This window comes from Polyodon spathula, chromosome 5 (genome assembly GCF_017654505.1).
Source record: "Polyodon spathula isolate WHYD16114869_AA chromosome 5, ASM1765450v1, whole genome shotgun sequence".
Taxonomy (NCBI): Eukaryota; Metazoa; Chordata; class Actinopteri; order Acipenseriformes; family Polyodontidae; genus Polyodon; species Polyodon spathula.
This window is the reverse complement of record NC_054538.1, coordinates 69,196,132-69,218,211: the sequence shown is the minus strand read 5'-3', so window position 1 is coordinate 69,218,211 and position 22,080 is coordinate 69,196,132. Positions and strand designations below refer to the sequence as shown.

The window sequence follows — 22,080 nt, the reverse complement described above, 5'->3', positions numbered from 1 at the left end:
CTACACTTTACCATGCTTTCACTATGCTTCATCATCATTACACTTTGCTATGCCTTTACTATGGTACACTTTCATAAGGGATATTCCCAGTATAAGGGACATGTTTTTTTTTAAAACAGATGTAATTTAAACAGAAAATGGAACTAACAAACAGGTTGGTTTCATCTCAGAAAGTGAGACAATAGCATAGGAGGAGGAGGACCAAACAAAGAAACGACAGAGGTTTGTGGGCAGAGAGACCTATTTAACTGGTCAAACTGGTAACGTATGAGATTGATGGATGGAGTCTCCTTTCGGAAAGACAACAAGTTTCCAATTCTGGTTAAAAGAAGTCAAGTTGAATGATTTTAAAAAAAAAAAATTAAAAATCAGCCCCCAAAATGTTAGATTCTACCAAGTTTGTCACCTTTCCGTTTTACAAATTTCGCTGCAGTAAACACAAGACTGACTTTGGCAACCATCAGCATTCAGGCCAGTGCTGTGCACGTCGCACACCACGTGAGTCTTGATTGGATAAGACTGTTCAAGTTTGTCATCGGCCAGGAATTCTCGGGTGCTGTGATCTCACCCTTCATCCTCCAGCTTGCTTCTGTAACACTGCTCCTACATGTGTTCAATCTTGCCTGGATTGTGAGGCAGCCGGAACTGGGATCCACCGCAATATTGCACGTTTCTTTCAGCCACATTGCTACCAGTATCCATGAGTAAAAATGAAGAATTGATCAAGTCACTTCCCCTCACAGCACCATTTTTCTTTTTTGGCTTGCAAGCGAAGCAGAACTGCCAGCCTACAAAGTGACATGTTCACCCTACTGACAAACCATGGCATACAGCAAATACAGCTATTACATTAAAGGGATATTTTTATACCATCTACATTTTCTTAATATTTCATTTCTCACCTCTTTATTATCCCATTTTGTGTGGTCTCTATCATTCTCTTTTGCTGTTTCTGCTTATTCCTGGAATGAGGTGGTTTTAGAAAGGACCACTGCAACTTTACAGTTGATGTGAGCAGATTAGAGCGTCACACCCCTTGTGGTCATTAAAAAAAAATGAAAACTCTTCATCATTAGGTTGTTGGCATTTTCAAGACCAAGAGTTGGCAGTAGTACAGTGAACAGTATGTCATTTTCTTTAGTAATAAGCCTTTCTCAAGCGATTCTTTTTATATTTATAAATATTGTACCCTCACGTCTTCAGCCCATGCTATTTTGAATGCCACAGCTGCAACCTACGTACACATTTCATCTTTAAACCGCCTCTTTGATTCACCAAAACTAAATAACAAAAATTTATTTCTAGTGTTTAGATTTGAGAAAACCTGTAACCCTCAGGATCCCCAGAACTGACTAACCTGCAGATAGAAGTAGATTAAGGTGGTTCTGTCCGCCTTGAATTTCTCAGCATAGTTATCTGGGATGTATCGGATTCTCAAGTCGTACCTGGAACAAAACAGGACAGAGTGTAGTCCCCATGGTGGGAAGAAAAACTACAGCTCCCATAATGCATATGGGAAGCATGGTTACTTCCCATTATAGGTTTCATCAAATTTGGGCAAGATATACCTGATAAGTCGAAACTCGTGTATAACTAGTGTAAGGTTGCAGGGGGAGGGTCAGATTCCTCCCTGCATAAAAACATCTGAAAATGTACGTTTTGTTTGATTTAATTGCTTTTGTTTTAATTTGTTTGTTTAATTGTGTTAATTGTTTTATTTTTAATTATCCCCTGCACCTGGCTATCATTGTAAATTAGAGTCAGGTGCAGGGTATTTAAGGAAAGCAGCCAGTTTGCTCAGAACTGTGTGTGGCAGTAGAGTGAGGAACTTGGTATTATGGTGAGGTAAAAACCTATGTTTGGGTTTTATAAAAATATGTCAGCTAAACAGCTTTGCTGTCCTGCGTTAGTCAGGGACCTGCATACGTTTAGTTAGTACTCAATGAGAGCTAGGTTTTTGTTTGTTTGTTTTATTTATTTTTGAATAAAAGTGCACGAAAGCACTTTAAAAATCAAGCTTTTTTTCTGGGTTACATTCTTCAAGGGGCATGAACCCGATCTGTTCACACTAGGTTCTGACACCTCATGGAATGACCAGAGTATCTTAGTGGGGGGAGGGGGTGGTTTGATCAACAAGTAATTCACTGTCCATTCTTGGTGAAACATGATCATTTTCAAACTGTGTTTGTAATGATATGGTGTTAGTTAGTCGGTTCCCTTTCGATTAGATTATGGAATATTGGTCTGCCTATTGGTAGGTATTACTGAGCTCTTCATATCAGAGCTGCCGACAGGCCCCTTCCTTGGGATGACGTCCTCAGTCCTGCCTGAGGGATCAAAATAGTCAACCCACAGAAGCCATTCCTCTTTTTGCCTCTCAAGACGGTAAGGTAAGACCTTCTGTGTTGACAACTGAGCTTATACTAAAATAACCTTTCAGGGTTGACTGTAGCATTCGTGCTGAAAGCTGGCTCTTTTTTGTCTCCTTTCTTCAGCAGCCTGCTTCGCTTGCGTTGAATTTTTGCTTCTTTGCTTTCTGTCGTTTGTGTGCGATTCCCTGTGCAGTATTGATTTAAAGGAGTGAGTGTGTGTGTCTTTTTAGCCTACAAACTCGGGGAGAACACAGTTCCTCCACCGGGGCTAGGCTTTGCTGTATCCCTGCCGTTGAGTGATTCGACCCTGTGCCAGATCTTGCAAGGCCAGGCCTGGATCTCCTCAGTCAGGCGAAAGGCACTCTCTGGCATCCGGAACCGGGCAGGTTCCAATTATGGGTTTGGCCTCTAAATGGGACCACTGGTATGCCTTAGGGCTATCTAATGCGGTAGTGGGTACATTGCAGAACGCTAGCTCAGGCTCCACTAGGTTGTTATACACTTAGTCAGAAATGGTGTCTAAGTGTCATGACCCAGTCTCTTGCCCTATGCCAGTTACTTTACAGTTTCTGCAAGAACTGCTTGACGCCAGGAGGTCTGGTCACCTTCTACACTGAAGGTGTACTTGGCGGCCATTTCCAAGGTTGCATCGGTCGCCCTCACGGGTTCAATGCAAAAAGAGGAATGGCTTCTGTGGATTGACTATTTTGATCCCTCAGTAGGCGGGACCGAAGACATCACCCTAGGATGGGGCCTATCGGCAGCTCTGATATAAAGAGCTCAGTAATACCTACCAATAGGCAGGCACATCCCATAAGTGTGTTATTGGTCATTTTCTCTTTCAGGGAACCAGGGTTACGGTAAGTAACCTAACATTTTCTTATTGCTATTCACGTCTATGGGAGTACATGCAGTACATGACTGTGCCAATGGGTGGAGCACTACTCCACCCACTGGCACAGTTAAGTTGTGATATTTTACTGAACGGTCGTTCTGATGAAGGTTCAGTGGTAGGAGAGACCAAGGACAGCTAACACAGGCACATACCTCCATTCTGCTTCCACATGCAGGCGCTCGTACTTCTGCTCCACATCCCCCACAGTGAGGTCAGGGTGGAGCCAGTGGACCTCATCCGATTTCACATGCTTTAGACGCAGCCCGTAGCAGCTTGTGAAGGTGATATCGGGGCCTATCCTTCCACTCATCAAGATAGAGTTGATGATATCCTGTAAAACAACAATCACAACACTTTATTTATTAAAAAATAAATAAAGACTATTTTAAACAGAAATCCACATTCCTACATACAAGAGGTAATTTTATTTTTATATTTAAACAGAAGTACAGACGCCATAATGAAAACCAAATGGAGCCACTACTGGACCCTGCTTATTAGTGGGGCAATGTTTTCTGTAAGAATTTAGTGTTCATTTTCTAAAGACTTTCTGTGGTGGGATTATTTCTGTGGGATAGCTGGGCATAGATATGTGCCGGCCAGCCAGTGTGGTAATGGCTGTATGGTGAGCTCTACTCTAGCATTGCTGGTATTCAAGACCAATTAATGTACTTTGGGACTGATTTCCGAAAGGGCACTAAACATTATAGTGCCCCACAATTGCAGTTAGTGTGCATGATTTCCATTTTTACTAGGGCCGTGTTCGAAGGTTAGTTTCCTAGCCTGGAATTTGAAGGTAGTTTTAAACCTTTGAAGGCTCGTTCAGGCACTGTTTTTTTTTCATACTTTAAATGTCACTTGCATGCAAAATTTGATGTTTTGATTTGTATAATGTATATTACATAAATAAGTTATATGACATTTTTAATATTATAATGATAATAGATAGCGTTTCAGAGCAGACAAGTACAAACTAGGTTTCCTAACTTTAAAGGTACTATATTTTTCAAAACTGTTTTTCCATTATTCGCACAGTACAGACCCATTTCAAATATTAGAGTTACTACCCTTATTAAAAAAAAAAAAAAAAAAAAAAAAAAAAGAAAAGTCACAGGCCATGTGTGTGTATTAGCTGGAAAAATATGTAGCAGTGTGGCAATGTTGACCTGCCCCTGTGTGTGTGTTGTGTTGTTCGTTGTGTGTGGCAATGTTGACCTGCCCCTGTGTGTGTGTTGTGTTGTTCGTTGTGTGTTAATGTTGGTGTATAGTCATTGGTACATGGGATATAAATGCTGTGTCCTGTGTTTTGTTTGTCTTGCAACCTTTTATTTTCTGTTTGTTTAATTATTAAATGCTGATCGGTAACAATCGCTCAGCTTCACAAAACTCCACCTCTCTGTTTATTTTGTGTTGGTTCCTGGTTCTGGTCTGACGTCACCCACTGCAGCTGTCTTCGTGACAGGCACTTAGACCAACTTTTATTGGCTGGCACTTGGACCAACTTTCTTGTTGCTTCCTCTAGTTTTTATAGGCATGTGTCGGGGCTAACAATGTGCCAGCGAGGTACAAGCCTAAATGGACAACGATGCCTCCATTGTAGACAAGTGTGAGCAAGCCAAACCCAACTTAAACAGAAGCTGAGTTTAGCAGAGTGAGTCCGGAACTGGAGGGCAAATTCTACAATAAAATTAAAACAGCAACATACGTGAAGGCTACACTTTCTCAAAATAGTTTCATCCCACAAACATATAGCTAAAGTGCCGATAGCATACTTTCTTAGTTGAATGTTGGTGCATATTTAATATTAAATATCCCATACCATTAACATTCTTGTCATAATGATTGGGGTTGTTTACACCTAATTATCACATTGTAAGGAGGAACTACCACCCTCATTAGTATAGTGATAATACTACCACAAAAAACTAACCTAATCTGGTTTCACAGATCTTGGGCTATCTAATTCAATGTTAGACAAGATAATCCCAGATTAGTGCTGCGAAACCAGCCCAGTATCATTACACTGATGAAATCACTAAAACATTTGCCTGCTTATTCACACCTTTGAATCTAGAGTATGACTGAGCGTTTTTAAAGCTGAAGGTGAAACTGCAACAGCATCAACTAGATTAAAGAACATTTAACAAGCTCTTTGCATTGAATGGGCCGTACATGAGGCACTGACTGGGGTGCTGGGCACTATTCTGAAATTACTACTTTAGAATAAACACTTCAAGGCTGCTTAAATGTTACCAAATCTGTTCCCTTTAACCGGACACCAACCCACGTCTTTTGCAACCATACAGGGAACCAAAGGATGTAGAAAATGCATTGGCAGATGCCCAGCCTGCTTACCCTGATTTCCCAGGAGCTTTCACACTTGACCAGCTTGAAGTTCTTGCCCAGGTTGAAGCTGTTACTGATGAAGCAGACCTTTAGGATCTTGACATCACCCTGGTCCCCTGGCATAAGCCTGTCAGGGGGTCTGTCAGAGAGCCCGTCTAGACTGCGGCCCATATCGCCCATGCTCCTTGTCACGGTGTGGGTGTTTCCTGCCATCGTCCAACGCTGGTCACTTAAGTCATACCACCATCACACCACCCCCCTGCAGACAAGGGAAAAGATATCTCATCCATAACTCTGAAATATCAATAGCGTTACATTCAGAAATACTTGAAGAAACTTCACAACTTCAACGACAAACGTTCTCACTATACTTCTGCAATGCCTTCAAAGGTTTCTTGCAGTATTTCTAAACAAGGTCTGGCAGGCTGTTTTCAACTTGTCGTATCAGTGAAGCACAGGGCCGGCGCTAGGCAACTTGCCGCCCTAGGAAAAGCCTATCATGGCACGCTTATATCAGTCAGGTAATGATTATTTTATTTATTTAAAAAAATAAAAAGGCCTTTGATTAAGCTTGTGTTGTGCAATCGCTCTGTGTGCTCCTATTGTTTCTGTTTTGAAAATTGCACGGCCCGTGTACAGGTTTTAAATTGGGTTTCCCACAGTATATGGGATTTTTAAATGACTGTTTCATAACCTCAAAAATGTCATCATTTAAAACTGTATTATGACACGAAATGTACTAGTTGAAAATTAATGTTTTGGCAAAGCATTAACGTTCCTTTGATGTTGTAAAGCAGCTATTCTTGCTCAACAACTGTTCTACTGAAGAACGCAACACTATTGGGAAATATCCAACTATTTTAAAACAGTAGGTTGTGGACAGATACTAATGACTTGGAATATGCTAAGAAGACTGAAAAGATATAGATTTTTAATTTACGTAGCAGACATTATGGATCACAATTTAACAATAATCTGTGCAGTCAACTGATCTCGTGTTAGGAAACAAAAGTTTATCTAAAGGTGAAAACTATTTACATCATGGCAATATTATAAAAAAAAAAAAAAAAAAAACACACTCCCAGTGTACCATATGTTTTGAACATACAAACTTGTACAACAACATAGCAAAAAGTGCAACAGAGGTTGTCACGCCAACTACTAGCTTCTAGGAGTGTTAGTTGTTTACAGTTTACAGTGTCAAAGGTTTTTAATTTTGTCTGCAAATAACTGCTACTCTGCTTCTAGGAGGTGGGGCCCAGACAAACAACAATGAAAGTGTATGCTAGTAGGCTGAAAACATAACACGGGACTTTATTTTATTGTCATTTGTATTTACTGTCAAAATACCGTCAAATTCCCATAAGTTTAAATTACACTATGTAACACAATTTTTGTTCCTGGGTAGTAAGTGTTATTTCCTAATTGCTTATGCCTCAAAAGTATAGAAAATGGCTATTATTCCCCACAAACTTTGCTTTTGTAATCAGGACAGTAATATTTCAAAATATCACTCTTTCCAATGGGAAAACGGGCAAATGTGTGTCTTTTCGTTCACATAAAGTCAGAAAAAAACAACATATGAATCCAAATTAACATGTATTTATACTAAAGTAATACAAAAATGACTACAAAAGATTTAGAAGTGAGTAGTTTTTCGAGATTTACGATTATACTGTATTTACAGTATAATCGTAAATCTCGAAAAACTACTCACTTCTAAATCTTATAAAAAGGTTCAGTATTTCACTTTATCAGTGGAAAGATGAACGCCAATTCTCTAAGCAATGAGACACTACAGTGAATCATTACCAATGAATGGCAGGGCTAAAAGAGCAAAAAGTTGAGGGTGCTGAAATAAAACAAAAAAGTTACGCTTGACTCAAGTCTTTAAAATCCTCAAAGGAATTAACAACGTTAACACTAGCTGGACAAGATCTGGACAAGAGCACCCAGTCTGAAAGAACAGCATTTTAATGCACATCACGTTTTTGTATTCATAAACCTCGAAAATGCTTCTTTGTATATATTATATAGAGTATGCACATCTGAAAGTTTTCTGCATTTTCAAGATATTTTCAGTTCAAAATAGTCACGGTTGAGACAAGCATTCACAGTCTTTGAACTGAGTACAGACGTTTTGCTAAATGAGGGTGTGACCAGTAGATCTATCAATGTTGGTATTTTACACAATTGCAGCGTGTGTGTGTGTGTGTGCGTGCGTGCGTGCGTGCGTGCGTGCGTGCGTGCGTGCGTGCGTGTTATGTACAAATATTTACAATTTCAAAGGCATAGGGGAGCACCTCATTGCATCACAGGGTCATTCTGGAGAAAAGACTTGGAGAACCAAAAACACTTTCAGACTTGCCACATTGAATCCGTGAAGTCCTGGTTGCTTATATGACAGTGTACATATACTAGTGTAGCCTTTGACTCCTTACGTGATTCTATGTGGATTTGTTTTATTATGATCATTATTATAATTATTATTATTATTTAAATGTATTTTGTGGGGGGAACCCATTTTATTATTCTAATTATTATTACTGTAGTTGGCAGGGAAGGTTTGCATCTCATCTTGTCCAAAATACATCCCGTGAGAATGAGTGGTATGCAGCTAATAATTTATTGACAAATTGGCTGTCGACCACTCTTCTTAGAAGACCTGTGCGGAATGTGGTCGAGGGATAAACGAGGTAATTGATAAACTGTTGCCCCCTTGACCATTACACAAAACCAGCAGCTTTTGCTGACTGGGTTTGGTTGTCAGAGTAGAGGACGATGTAAAAATGAAGAAACTAAAACAATTTCTACTCGTGCTGGATTTAGACCAGCATGATACTTGTTGAATTATTGTGACCATTTATTTTGGTCACCATGACATTTTAGAACATAAGAACATAAGAACATAAGAAAGTTTACAAACGAGAGGAGGCCATTCGGCCCATCTTGCTCGTTTGGTTGTTAGTAGCTTATTGATCCCAAAATCTCATCAAGCAGCTTCTTGAAGGTTCCCAGAGTGTCAGCTTCAACAACATTACTGGGGAGTTGATTCCAGACCCTCACAATTCTCTGTGTAAAAAAGTGTCTCCTATTTTCTGTTCTGAATGCCCCTTTTTCTAAACTCCATTTGTGACCCCTGGTCCTTGTTTCTTTTTTCAGGCTGAAAAAGTCCCTTGCGTCGACACTGTCAATACCTTTTAGAATTTTGAATGCTTGAATTAGGTCGCCACGTAGTCTTCTTTGTTCAAGACTGAACAGATTCAATTCTTTTAGCCTGTCTGCATATGACATGCCTTTTAAGCCCGGAATAATTCTGGTCACTCTTCTTTGCACTCTTTCTAGAGCAGCAATATCTTTTTTATAGCGAGGTGACCAGAACTGCACACAATATTCAAGATGAGGTCTTACAAGTGCATTGTACAGTTTTAACATTACTTCCCTTGATTTAAATTCAACACTTTTCACAATGTATCCGAGCATCTTGTTAGCCTTTTTTATAGCTTCCCCACATTGTCTAGATGAAGACATTTCTGAGTCAACAAAAACTCCTAGGTCTTTTTCATAGATTCCTTCTCCAATTTCAATATCTCCCATATGATATTTATAATGTACATTTTTATTTCCTGCGTGCAGTACCTTACACTTTTCTCTATTAAATGTCATTTGCCATGTGTCTGCCCAGTTCTGAATCTTGTCTAGATCATTTTGAATGACCTTTGCTGCTGCAACAGTGTTTGCCACTCCTCCTACTTTTGTGTCGTCTGCAAATTTAACAAGTTTGCTTACTATACCAGAATCTAAATCATTAATGTAGATTAGGAATAGCAGAGGACCTAATACTGATCCCTGTGGTACACCGCTGGTTACCACACTCCATTCTGAGGTTTTTCCTCTAATCAGTACTTTCTGTTTTCTACATGTTAACCACTCCCTAATCCATGTACATGTGTTTCCTTGAATCCCAACTGCGTTCAGTTTGAGAATTAATCTTTTGTGCGGGACTTTGTCAAAAGCTTTCTGGAAATCTAAATAAACCATGTCATATGCTTTGCAATTATCCATTATCGATGTTGCATCCTCAAAAAAATCAAGCAAGTTAGTTAGACACGATCTCCCTTTCCTAAAACCATGTTGACTGTCTCCCAGTACCCTGTTACCATATAGGTAATTTTCCATTTTGGATCTTATTATAGTTTCCATAAGTTTGCATATAATAGAAGTCAGGCTTACTGGTCTGTAGTTACCTGGTTCAGTTTTGTTTCCCTTTTTGTGGATCGGTATTACGTTTGCAATTTTCCAGTCTGTCGGTACCACCCCTGTGTCAAGAGACTGCTGCATGATCTTGGTTAGCGGTTTGTAAATTACTTCTTTCATTTCTTTGAGTACTACTGGGAGGATCTCATCCGGCCCAGGGGATTTGTTTATTTTAAGAGCTCCTAGTCCCTTTAACACTTCTGCCTCAGTTATGCTAAAGTTATTTAAAACTGGATAGGAACTGGATGACATGTGGGGCATGTTGTCAGTATCTTCCTTTGTAAAAACTTGTGAAAAGTAATCATTTAACATATTTGCTATTTTTTTTTCTTCCTCTACGATTTTGCCATTTGTATCTCTTAAACATTTAATCTCCTCTTTGAATGTTCTCTTGCTGTTGTAATATTGGAAAAACATTTTGGAATTGGTTTTAGCTCCCTTAGCAATGTTCATTTCTATTTCTCTCTTGGCCTTTCTAACTTCCTTTTTGACTTGCATTTGCAGTTCTGTGTACTCTTTCTGTGTACTTTCTTTTTGGTCCTTTTTTAATGCTCTGTAAAGTGCCTTTTTTCGCTGAATATTTTTTTTAATTGATCTATTAAACCATTTTGGCAATTTAGTTTTACATTTAGATTTGTCTACTTTAGGGATATAATTGTTTTGCGCCTCTAGTACTACGTTTTTGAAGAACAACCATCCTTCTTCTGTGGGTGTTTTCTCTATTTTACTCCAATCTACTTCTGTTAGTCTCTGTTTCATACCTTCATAGTTTGCTTTTCTAAAATTGTAAACCTTAGCTTTAGTCTTTACTTTTGAGGATTTAAAAAACACTTCAAATGAGACCATGTTGTGGTCTGAGTTTGCCAGTGGTTCTCTGACCTCTGTTTTAGTTATTCTATCTTCGTTATTTGAAAAGACTAAATCAAGGCATGCCTCCCCTCTAGTGGGTGCCTTCACAAATTGTGTTAGGAAGCAGTCATTTGTCATTTCCACCATTTCTATTTCATCCTTCGCGCTACCCACCGGGTTTTCCCATTTTATTTGGGGGAAGTTGAAATCCCCCATTAGTATGGCTTCTCCTTTGCTACACACATTTCTAATGTCATTGTATAACAGATTATTGTGCTCACCGTCTGAATCTGGCGGTCTATAGCATGCTCCTATTATTATGCCTTTTGAATTTTTGTCTGTTATTCTGACCCATATTGATTCGGTTTTATTTTCTTTGTCCAGGTTTAACACCTGGGCTTCAAGACTGTTTCTTATGTATAGCGCTACCCCTCCTCCTCGTCTGTCCTGCCTGTCTTTCCTATACAGTGTATACCCACAAATATTATATTCGTCCCCATCACTCTCAGATAACCACGTTTCTGTAACACCTATCACATCATAGTTACCTGTTAGTGCAGTAGCTTCAAGTTCTAGAATTTTGTTTCTGATACTTCTAGCATTTAGATAAATACATTTAATGGTTGTCTTACCTGAGTTGTTGTTCTTGTTTTGATGCGGTCTCCCTTCTGTTTTTTTGTTGATAAAGTGTTTGGTTTATTTTTAGAAAGCTGTCTACTTTCTGGTCTGACGTCACTCACCAAGCCATGGGAGTCCATTTTTGGTTCCAGAACCAAACATACAAGACTAGCCTAGTTTTATTCTCAATGTAAGTTTCCGATGGTTTGCACAGAATCAGCTGCCCTTGATTAGTATCAACAAAAAAGTTGTGAAGAAGCTCTTTATTTGCATGCTGTATGTTACAGCGTTAAGATGTGTTAAGAAAACACATGCTTCTCAATGAATATTAAAAGAGAAAGTCACACCCACAGTCACTTCCTCTGCTCATGGAGCTGTCTTGTGGCAAAGCGCTGGCATCTTGCCAGCAGTGGCTACAGTATCAGTTATGATTACTCACCTTGAGATGCTGGGTTTTGTTTAACTTTTTATGTTTCAATCATTTGTTTGTTTTATCTGTACCATCTCCTGTTACCCTGATTTGAGCAGTGGACCACATTATTAGTTTTTGTTTCAATCCCAGCTCATTGTAAAAAGAGAGACGCCTCTATACTGTAGCTATGGATCTGTGTCAATATAGTTTCTGTGTTTCAGTACCAAATTTTGAAAGTGGTCCACATTTATCAAGATCTTTATTCCTACCAGTGCACTCGGAAGGTTTGATGGCTAGTTTGCTATAACAGTAGTTAGATTTTCCTTTCACAAACCAAATTTGTTCAAATTCACTAACGTAAAAAATGTCGCTAAATCTATGGCCAAAAGTTTTACATCAACCAGACTGAGCTAAATAAAAATAAACTACATGAACATAATTTAGAAATTTTATTTAAAATTATATCGCAAAAGTCTACTGGAAGCCTTAATATAGTAGTATAGTATTTCACGTTATTTTCAAATATTTTTGTCAGTTTTTTGTTAAGTATATTCTACTTGTGATCATAGCTACTGTGCACTTCACTGCAACACCATCAGTTTGACTCTTTTATAGGACCTCTGACCAATAGACTGTACCTCAAGGGATTGCCCAGAACCACTGGACTACTGGCCTTCAATCTTGCAATCTATTTTGTTTTTGTTAACAATTCAAGTTATGACACTTTCCTGCATTTCTGTCTCCCTGTCACAAAGGCGGCTGCAGTGGGTGACGTCAGACCAGAAACCAAGAACCAGGAAATAAACAACAGAGAGGTGGAGTTTTGGGGAAGCTGAGCGCTTGCTTGCGCTCAGCATTTAAGGAATGAACAGAACAGTAAATAAAAAGGCCGTAACAAACAAAAACACAGGACACAGCACTTTCGCCAAATTAAAGAGACAAACAAAACAGACTACACAAACAAGCACGGTGAGCTGAAATTTTAACTATTATTGTTATTATTATTATTATTATTATTATTATTATTACCTCCACCTCCAATCCCATGCTCCACTCACCAAACACACAACCTCGAGTGAGTGAAAACATGCTGCTTTTATGCAGCTGTACCGAGACTCGATTGCTAATCAATCATTCAATTGGAGTCGCGGTACAAGTGCACTTGAATTAATAAAGTGCAATTCCCTGTGCTCACATATTATTACATTTTACTTGCACGTGAACTGCTGTGCAATCCTTGTGCCTAAATACAAATATACATTTTAAACATCGTGTTACACAGACCCGTTTATATCCCGTGTACCAATGACTATACACCAACATTAACACACAACACAAAATACACACAGGGGCAGGGCACTTTGCCACACTCCCTTAGAATCAGGAAACTCTGCATTGCTTGTAATCAGACAGTGCATGCGCCACTGCACTGTGCAGGTATGTTTTTTGTGTTCTCTGTAAGTGAAAATTTCTTTCAGTACAGTAAATACACATTTGCTGAATATATATATAAAGTACAGCAGTGTTACTGTGTGATATGCATGTAGAGGGAGAGGGATTGTGGCGCTTTGCATCTCCGCTTAGTGAAAAACTGTGAGATTTGCATCGCAACTGAAAATAAGTAAGCACAGGTGCTTAAATACAGTGGTAGTCCTGACTTTAAAATACTGTACTGTAATATCATTTTAATTCAAAGGCCATTACCTGTAACACTGCAGCAAAATAGGATTCTGCAGACTTGAGTAAACATAATCATAATCATATAACAAGTTTCTTATCCACCAGGACTTGTTTTGATATATTGTCCTCAGTGACTGAGCAGCATTGACATTTGTATAGTGTATTTAAACTGCTGAGCGTGGAGGCGCTTTTGCTAATTGTAATGAGACGTGGCCAGGGCAGTGTAAATGATCAGGCTGGAGTCTTGATTTACAGTTTAAAACCGGTGTTGGTTTTATTTTTCTTACAGTGTGGTGGAAAAACAACCGCTAATAAAACAAAACAACCAAAATAAACCTAGCTGTCAGTTGGAGCACTAACTAAACAATACTTTGTGTGGTCCCTGTCTGATGTCAGGACGGATAACCCGTTTATCCGACGAAACAAATACAAATCAAAACAGTTCATACGTTCCCCCTCGCAACTATACTGTGATTACTTTGCTTAATTGCACAGTATCATACTGAAACAAACAGATCTCTTACTCGCTCGTTGGTATCTTTCTCTTACTTCTGCAATGCACGCACGCTTCAACTTCCTTACTCCTCTATACCCCCATGTGACAAAGTGCCCGCCCCTGTGTATATTGTCTGTTATATATGTTGCGCGTGGTGTGTTAAATGTTGGTGTATAGGCATTGGTACACGGGATATAAACAGTCTGTGTTTCGCATGTGTTTAGAAATGTATAATTGTATTTAGGCACAGGATTGTACATCACTTCACATACATGTAAAGTAGTTAATATGTGAGCACGAGGTTGCACATAATTAATTCACGTGCTGGGATTCAAGTGAATAATTAATTAGTAATTGAATCCCAGCATAACAGTATATACAGATGCACGTTTTACTCACTCAGGGTTTTTTGGGGGGGTGTTTGGTGAGTAGGGAACGGGAGAGAGAGGAGAAACCAAAGAGTGTAATATCAATTGTTATTGTGTGCTGGTGGGACCAGCACGATACTTGTTTATTTCAAACTCACAGTGTTTGTTAGTCTGTCCATCTGCTCACCGTGTTTGTTCAGTATAGTCCGTTTTGTGTGTCTTTTTTTGTTTTGGCGTAAAGTTTCGTGTCCTGTTTTCTGTTTGTTTGAACCTTTTATTTACAATAAACCGGTGCAAGCAATCGTCTTCAGCATTTCAATTCATCTGTTTTGTCTCAGTGTATTCCCTTCATGGTTCTGATATCACCCACTCCGGCCGTCTTTGTGACACCCCATCACAAAGTTATCGACTAAGCCCTTTTTATCGAGGTGTCATTTAAGAAGAAAGGCGTGATGGGATATCATCTGTTGTCATCTGACACCAAAATGCTTAAGTGCAGAGGTGCTGGATTATTACACTGCGGTTTCATGCAACACTTACGATGGTGACCAAACATGTGTGAGTGAGTACTGTTGTATTAAAAAAAAAAAAAAAAAAATGGTTAAAATGAACAGCTGCACTAAAAAAATATAGACTAGCAAAAAACAAAAATTGACGTGCATTAACAAAATGCAGTGAAGAATTAGCATAAATATAACAATTTAAATGAAGCAATATGCTCAATAATTAAACTAACAAGAAAGTGAAAAGGTTACCTTTTTATGTGAACTCCAATAAACCTATGGTTATCTTTCCCCAGTCAAATCGTATAGTGCCTAAATAAGCACTGTGATTTACCATAATAAAAAACAGCAATGAAAAAGACAATGTAGAACATAAAAAAGCGCAACCAGATATAGTCAGCGAATGACAACACATTACTCACATTGTCATATTATATATTTAAGGTAAGGCAAGTTTATTTTTACGTTAAAAGTGCTCCTGGCTATAATGTTCTGCCGCCCGGCTGTACAGAATTCCTGGGGAGAACTCTGATACTGATTCTGCAGCACTTCACAGTAATCATATCGGTCCGCTTCTAAGAATCAAATCATCTGGAATGGATGCGATTCTTTTATATAATATTTATATATTTATATTATATATATATCTTACACACACACACACACAGTCAACGCCACCTAATCAGTATACTGATAATCAGGCTTTCTGCTTAAATGGGATACAACTCTGGGAGACGGTTCTTCCCAATGCTGTTTATGTTGTTTAATTGGCACGTCACTTCACTTAATTGGGATACAGTATTTTCAAATCACGGAGATCACTTTTCAGAGCAAGACATGTCGCGTAACACAGTGCAGTGAGTAATAAATTGCGTAAACCAGGCTGAACTCTTGAAGGAGCTGCTGGAGTCACCTGTGGTTTCTCAGGCTGCTGTTGCAAAGAAAGTTGCCGTGTCAACATCACAGATGCCTCGTCTTGTGATAAGGTGTGATTTCATCAATTTTCATTACATGTAGAAATAATTGTTTCAGTGATTCATTTTGTTTAGGAATTAAAAAAAAAAAAAACATTGATTTATTCATAATGTGATGTGATTTCATATTTTTTCTTTTCATTAAGAAACAAAAAAAGTGTGACTAAGGTCGTCTCTGCTGGCTTCGTTGGGACAGCCGCTTATTCAGGTTATTTTTCCTTCTCTCAGACGTCCTAATAAAGCAGCGCAGACTCTGTGTGTGTGTGTGTGTCTATATATATATATAGATATAATATATAGATATATAGATATATAGATATATATATATATATATATATAATATATATATATATATATATATATATATATATATATATATATATATATATATATAGATAGATATATATATATATATGTAGTATATTTACATCATTACTTATAGTATAAACAACATCACTAACACATTCATGGATTTATAGAAAATAGGTGAGTGTACTTGACAAGAACAGACAGTACCTAAGATAGTCCAAGATCAGGTGCTACGATCTAGGGTCTGTGAAACCTTTGGAATCCTACTTAAATTGTTAATGTACATGTGCATAGTATATGCGCCACGTGACACATGCAACATTTAAGAATTAGTGTGTGTGTGTGTATATATATATATATATATATATATATATATATATATATATATATATATATATTACACACACACACACACACACACAGTACTCTTTGGACATTGCAAAGAGTCTTAATGATTTTAAAAACAAAATAATCTTTACAGCAACCCTATGCAAGTCTTTCAATTTTATTTACAAAAAGAAATACACCTTTTGCAATTGGGAGAAGTAAGCTAAACATTTAAGGAGACGCTCCTCTTCTCTGATCTATACCGTGTCTTTTCTTCTTTACATTCTTGTATTAACTCGAAATGATCCCCAAACAGCCTGCATGTCAGGACATGAGTGTTCCTGAGCTTGCCATATCCTCTCTTGCAAGACAACACCTAGCAGCTCAGAAAAAACAAGGACCAAGCACAGAGAATGAACAGGGGATGCATCTCAGGCAATAAGCTCTTCCAGCATGCACTTAGGGAAAATAAATAATTCTAATTACTGAAGCACTATTTTAATACTCAAGTACTCGAAAAATTTTAAAATAATATCTCTTCATGAATGTAAGTTCAATATATTGTAGCAACCCAGTCAGTTCAGCTTGGCAGACTTTTGTTTCATCTGGTCTTGTGCATTCACGCTATATATATTGTTCCGGGGTGGGACAATACCACTAGTTTCGGTAGTGTGTGTGTGTGTGTGTGTGTGAGCTGCTGTTGGGTGTGGACCATGTCCTCTAGACGCCCTTGCTCTCCCCCCCACCCCCTCCTCCACATTGAGAGTAGTGCTCCGCTCTCTTCTATGTGTGTGAGGGAACTCATATCTGTATTTTATCACATCATTTAAAGTTTTTCTAAACCGGAGAGTATATAATGATTAAAATCTTCAAAAATTCAGTAGTTTGATTATTCGAATAATCGAAAAAATAATCGATAGAATATTCTAATATTTTAATATTTGAAAGTTGCAGCTTTAGTCTATACATATAGCGCGCCCAGAGCACGAACAAAACCACTTACAGGAGTTTAAAACATCTCTGTTCGAATTTGTAGAGGGGACTCAAAGCGCACAGTTAGCGCATATATATATATATATATATATATATATATATATATATATATATATAAAATAAAGAATGTGTGGAATCTGACAATTAGCATTATTGGTCAGCTAATCATATAATTCTTATTGCTTGACACTTTTGAAATTGTCTATACAATGGTGGTGCCATAATTCATATTTAACCCTAGGGCAAGTAACTCAGCTGTGACTGGTTAACAAGTCAGCTGTATTAAACGGTTTTCCTAACTCTCTTTAGAGATCTGCAGTGTTGATAAAGTTAATGATCAAAGCGGCAACAGATCTAAACGTTGAATTAAACTACTTGAGACATAGCTTTACCAACCTGGCGCAACTTCTCTCTGGTCTTTTGCAAGAATTTCAGAACTATGAAAATGGGTACGGCAAACAGAGGGCACAATAAGAGTGACAACTCTACCTCCCCACTCAGCAGCGTGAAGGATACTTGCCAATATTTTCAAAACTAAATACTTGTGCAGTCTGGAGACGTGTGTGCGGACGGGGAAAGGAGGCACATCTTTAACAATCCAAACTCGACTAGAAATCTTTCTCAATGTCTTCAGACTTCTATTCAAAACATTTTTCAAAGAATCTTACAACATTTCTTTCAGTATTACAACACACATGGAAACTGAAACTGTGAATCATTCGTTCTCACTGTGTACATACGCAAAGCACAGGAGCAGCTTGAGTTCATACTCTTAAAGATTACTGAGAAGATATCTCAAGTCACCAATTAGATAATTACAATCAAGAACAACACTTTGAATTCCAATACTGTAGCGGGTTTAACATAAAATAAGGTGATTTTCAGTAATCAAAGAAAAACAATACAAGTTAAAACCACATAAGAATTAGAAGCTCTATTGTTTTGCAGTACTGTTTCTGTTCCAATGTGGCTAGACGTATGTGCCTTGCCTGTTGTTTGTGGTTGTGAGTTTGTATTGGAGCCTTTATCAAGACATACCGCAAATGATTTTGTGCAGGTGCGACAGCGGACTGCATGTCTGTACACTAGAATCACTAAAACATCACACATGCATCACCACCATTATTGCATCATAGCAATGAATAAATGCTTCACATTAACAAATAAGACGTTGTAACTAAATTCCTGATTCCTGAAAAAGTTTTCTAGTCGAAACATCTGTTAATTTATTAAGTTTCTTTTAACCTGAAACGCAAAGACGACAGAAAACCTTCATAGTGCACCAGCAAACTTTAACTAAAGTTTTATCTTTATTTGGAGAAAAATAAATAAATAATCACCCAAATAACAAAATCTCCTACTAACCACTATTTGTTTTTAAATTCTATATTTTAAGGGTTGGTAAATGCCTACTGTACTTTGTAGAAAATAGCTATACTGTTGGTTGTTTAATGTTACCAGAAAAACAAAACAACATTCATAAAAATATAATGTCCTTTTTAAATGTAAATTCAGCAGCAGAGTTTGAATATGTGTTGTGTATAATAATCTAGTGCTGCACGTAAATATGATTTTGAGGAACCAGTACTTCACTCGAAAGTTAATATGATAATTGAAAATGGGATTTAGTGAAATGATTTGATGAAGTACAGTTCACAGTTATAGAGAAACCTTGAGAGTTGGGACGGCATTCCCTCTCGATTTCTGAAATTAGGGGCACTTCAGCACACATTTAAAAGTGAGATTAGTCAAATCATCAATAGTATATAACTTTTTGAATAGCATACCAATGTGACCTCTGTACTCATGTCTGACACAACTTAGCCAGATAGAGGAGGAAGCTCATTTATACTCCCCCACTTTACCACAGCCTGCACCGAGTGTAACCATGCAGTTCCCCACATCCCATCATTAGCAGTGTGGAAAGGTGGTGTTCAGTGCTGCACAACTGAGGACAAAAGACCCAGCTTAAGTAACCAACATGCTGTCTGCTGTGCTCAAAGAGATGGACTCCATGCAATGTTATACTGCATTAAAAGTGCTACTCAACTTATACAAATAATTACCTCTATATAAATATGCATTTCAGGCATCCTGTCTGTGTTCTCATGTGTCATGTGAACTTGTGGTTGTGACCTTGATTGATACAAATATTCTCAAATGCACTTGAGCAAACATGCAGCAGTCACTAGCTCCTCCATCATTTGTTCAAATCTGAACCATGAAAAGATATATAACAATTACTCTTGTACAAGTTTTGTAACAAGTTCTGACAAAAATGAAGGCCTTAATGTATCAAAATCCTGATGTGGTTATATTTTGCGTTTATTCAATACATTGACTTCAGCTTTTATAGAACAAACACCCAAACATCCTAATAACCTGAAGGCATCAGAATCTAGAGGTATATGAAGGCATCTGTCTGAATATCAAACTTATATTTTTACATGTGCATACACTAAATAAAGTGATATCAGTCCTGGTGGTCTACTTTTTCATCTTATTTTGAAGTTACAGCCGTGACTATCACTGACACGCTTGTTTAAAATGGTACAGTAGTCCCTCACTAATACAGACACCGTTACGCCGTACATTTGTATATGTTGGACACAACGTATATCCCCCAGTAATATCCAATTAAGTTTTGACTTCACATTTTCATGCGCATCTTTGTGGCATATGCATTACGTTGTTTTGAAAGGGTGCACATTTAAGAACATAATAGTGAATATATACAGAATATTTTAGTAAGTCATTAGTTGATGTGTAAAAGTTTAAGATATATAACTGACGTTTAGGAAAAGGGTTTACTAGTAATCATCTTAGTACCACTGCTACGGCTTTACCCTTGTAAACCAATACCCAAATGAGGTTGTGCTACATTTCACAAGCACAATATATGTCAAGCACTATATATTTTTTTCAAACTGTATTGCAGTATTCATATTGAACTTCCATTTAAATACAGGCTGGTCTCAGCCCAGCAGAGGTCATTTCATATGTGCAACCCAGGAAAGGACTTAATCCCATTCGCCCTAAAACAAAAAACGAAAGCGTCACACACATCTAAAACAGGTTAACTTTATGTAAGACAACGCCATTTTGCAGCTCTGAATCGCACACACACAGTGAATATGGAATAGAGCCTGTGAAGCTAGTCACACTGCAGTCTCCAGTTTATCCACAGGCTAGAGTGGGCAGAAGCCAGACAAGCAGGCTTTTGTTCTGAAACCTGTGTACCTCTGTTGTAATCACAGACCCATCTCAGCACGTGTGTCAATTTTGGTTCACGTCCTGTATCCTATCATTACAACATAGATGTGGAAATCTTGTTTGTGAAATTCATCCAGCTGCTAACAGGGAGTATTTTATGAGTTGATTTATTAGTTGCTGTGTGCTTAACTTTATTCGAGACTCTTATTGTAATCGTATATTTGGTCCTGTTGACAAATCTGTAGAGTTAGTAGCTTGTTTACGCTGCTTTAGATTATTTATTTATTTATTTATTTTTTATAGGTCTGGCTTTTGTTGTTCCAATATTGTGTTATTACCATTTTATTCTAAATCTTCCTTTAGCTGGCTTTGAGCTTGTCTGGAAAATCCCTAAATGCTGGGACTCAATGCTTTTATCGTTCCATTCAAATCGTGTGACTGTAACATTCCAACTCTCTCAGTCCCACCTGCTTTCTCTGTATAGACTCTATGTCTGCTGAGTAGGTGGAATGAGTAGGGTTGTTCATTCCCGGCACATAGTCTCAAAGACAGGAAGTTAATGGCAGAATAAGATAACTCAACATCGGAGAATACAGAGCCACTCAGAATGACTGTAAACACCATTCAACAATAAACTCAGAATGACTGTAAACACCACTGAACAATAAACTCAGAATGAGAACCACTCAGAATGACAGTAAACACCACTGAACAATGAACACAGAATGAGAACCATTCAAAATGACTGTAAACACCAGAGGAACAGAAACAATGAAACCCCACCAGAGGAAACAATGAAACCCCACCAGAGGAACAGAAACAATGAAACCCCACCAGAGGAAACAATGAAACCCCACCAGAGGAACAGAAACAATGAAACCCCACCAGAGGAACACAAACAATGAAACCCCACCAGAGGAACAGAAACAATGAAACCCCACCAGAGGAAACAATGAAACCCCACCAGAGGAACAGAAACAATGAAACCCCACCAGAAGAAACAATGAAACCCCACCAGAGGAACAGAAACAATGAAACCCCACCAGAAGAAACAATGAAACCCCACCAGAGGAAACAATGAAACCCCACCAGAGGAACAGAAACAATGAAACCCCACCAGAGGAACAGAAACAATGAAACCCCACCAGAGGAAACGAAACAATGAAACCCCACCAGAGGAACAGAAACACAAAGTGATGAAACAAGAAACAAGGATGGCCATTGCAGCTGAACTTGCGTCAGTTAAGCTGTCATGTTGAAAAAGGGAGACTGCAGATAGTCAGGACTCGTCAGAGACTGTGAGTTGCTTCTGCGCTTTTTTTACTCATAGATACTTCCTCATATAGTGTGCAGGTGCAGGTAATCAATGAACTGATAGACAATTATAATACAGGTGCAAAGTTTGTTTAATGATGATTTTATCTCCAGTGCCTGACAGCAAAACAAACAGTAAACAATAAATTATGTT

At 38.1% G+C, this 22,080-nt stretch overlaps 1 protein-coding gene across 3 annotated transcripts in view; it reads right to left on the bottom strand.

The window, feature by feature from the left end:
• Positions 1-22,080, bottom strand: part of LOC121316233 (protein-tyrosine kinase 2-beta-like) — a 60,881-nt gene that overhangs the window by 25,509 nt on the left and 13,292 nt on the right. For 2 of the 3 annotated variants that reach the window (XM_041251163.1, XM_041251165.1), the window contains exons 2-4: positions 5,623-5,872; positions 3,420-3,598; positions 1,358-1,445 (exon numbers count right to left, since the gene is read on the bottom strand). In XM_041251163.1, coding sequence (XP_041107097.1) covers positions 1,358-1,445; positions 3,420-3,598; positions 5,623-5,826 — 471 coding nt within the window. In that variant the 5' untranslated portion in view covers positions 5,827-5,872. Of the gene's footprint in view, positions 1-1,357; positions 1,446-3,419; positions 3,599-5,622; positions 5,873-11,351; positions 11,388-22,080 lie in introns of those variants that run through there. The other variant, XM_041251164.1, reaches the window with a different exon arrangement.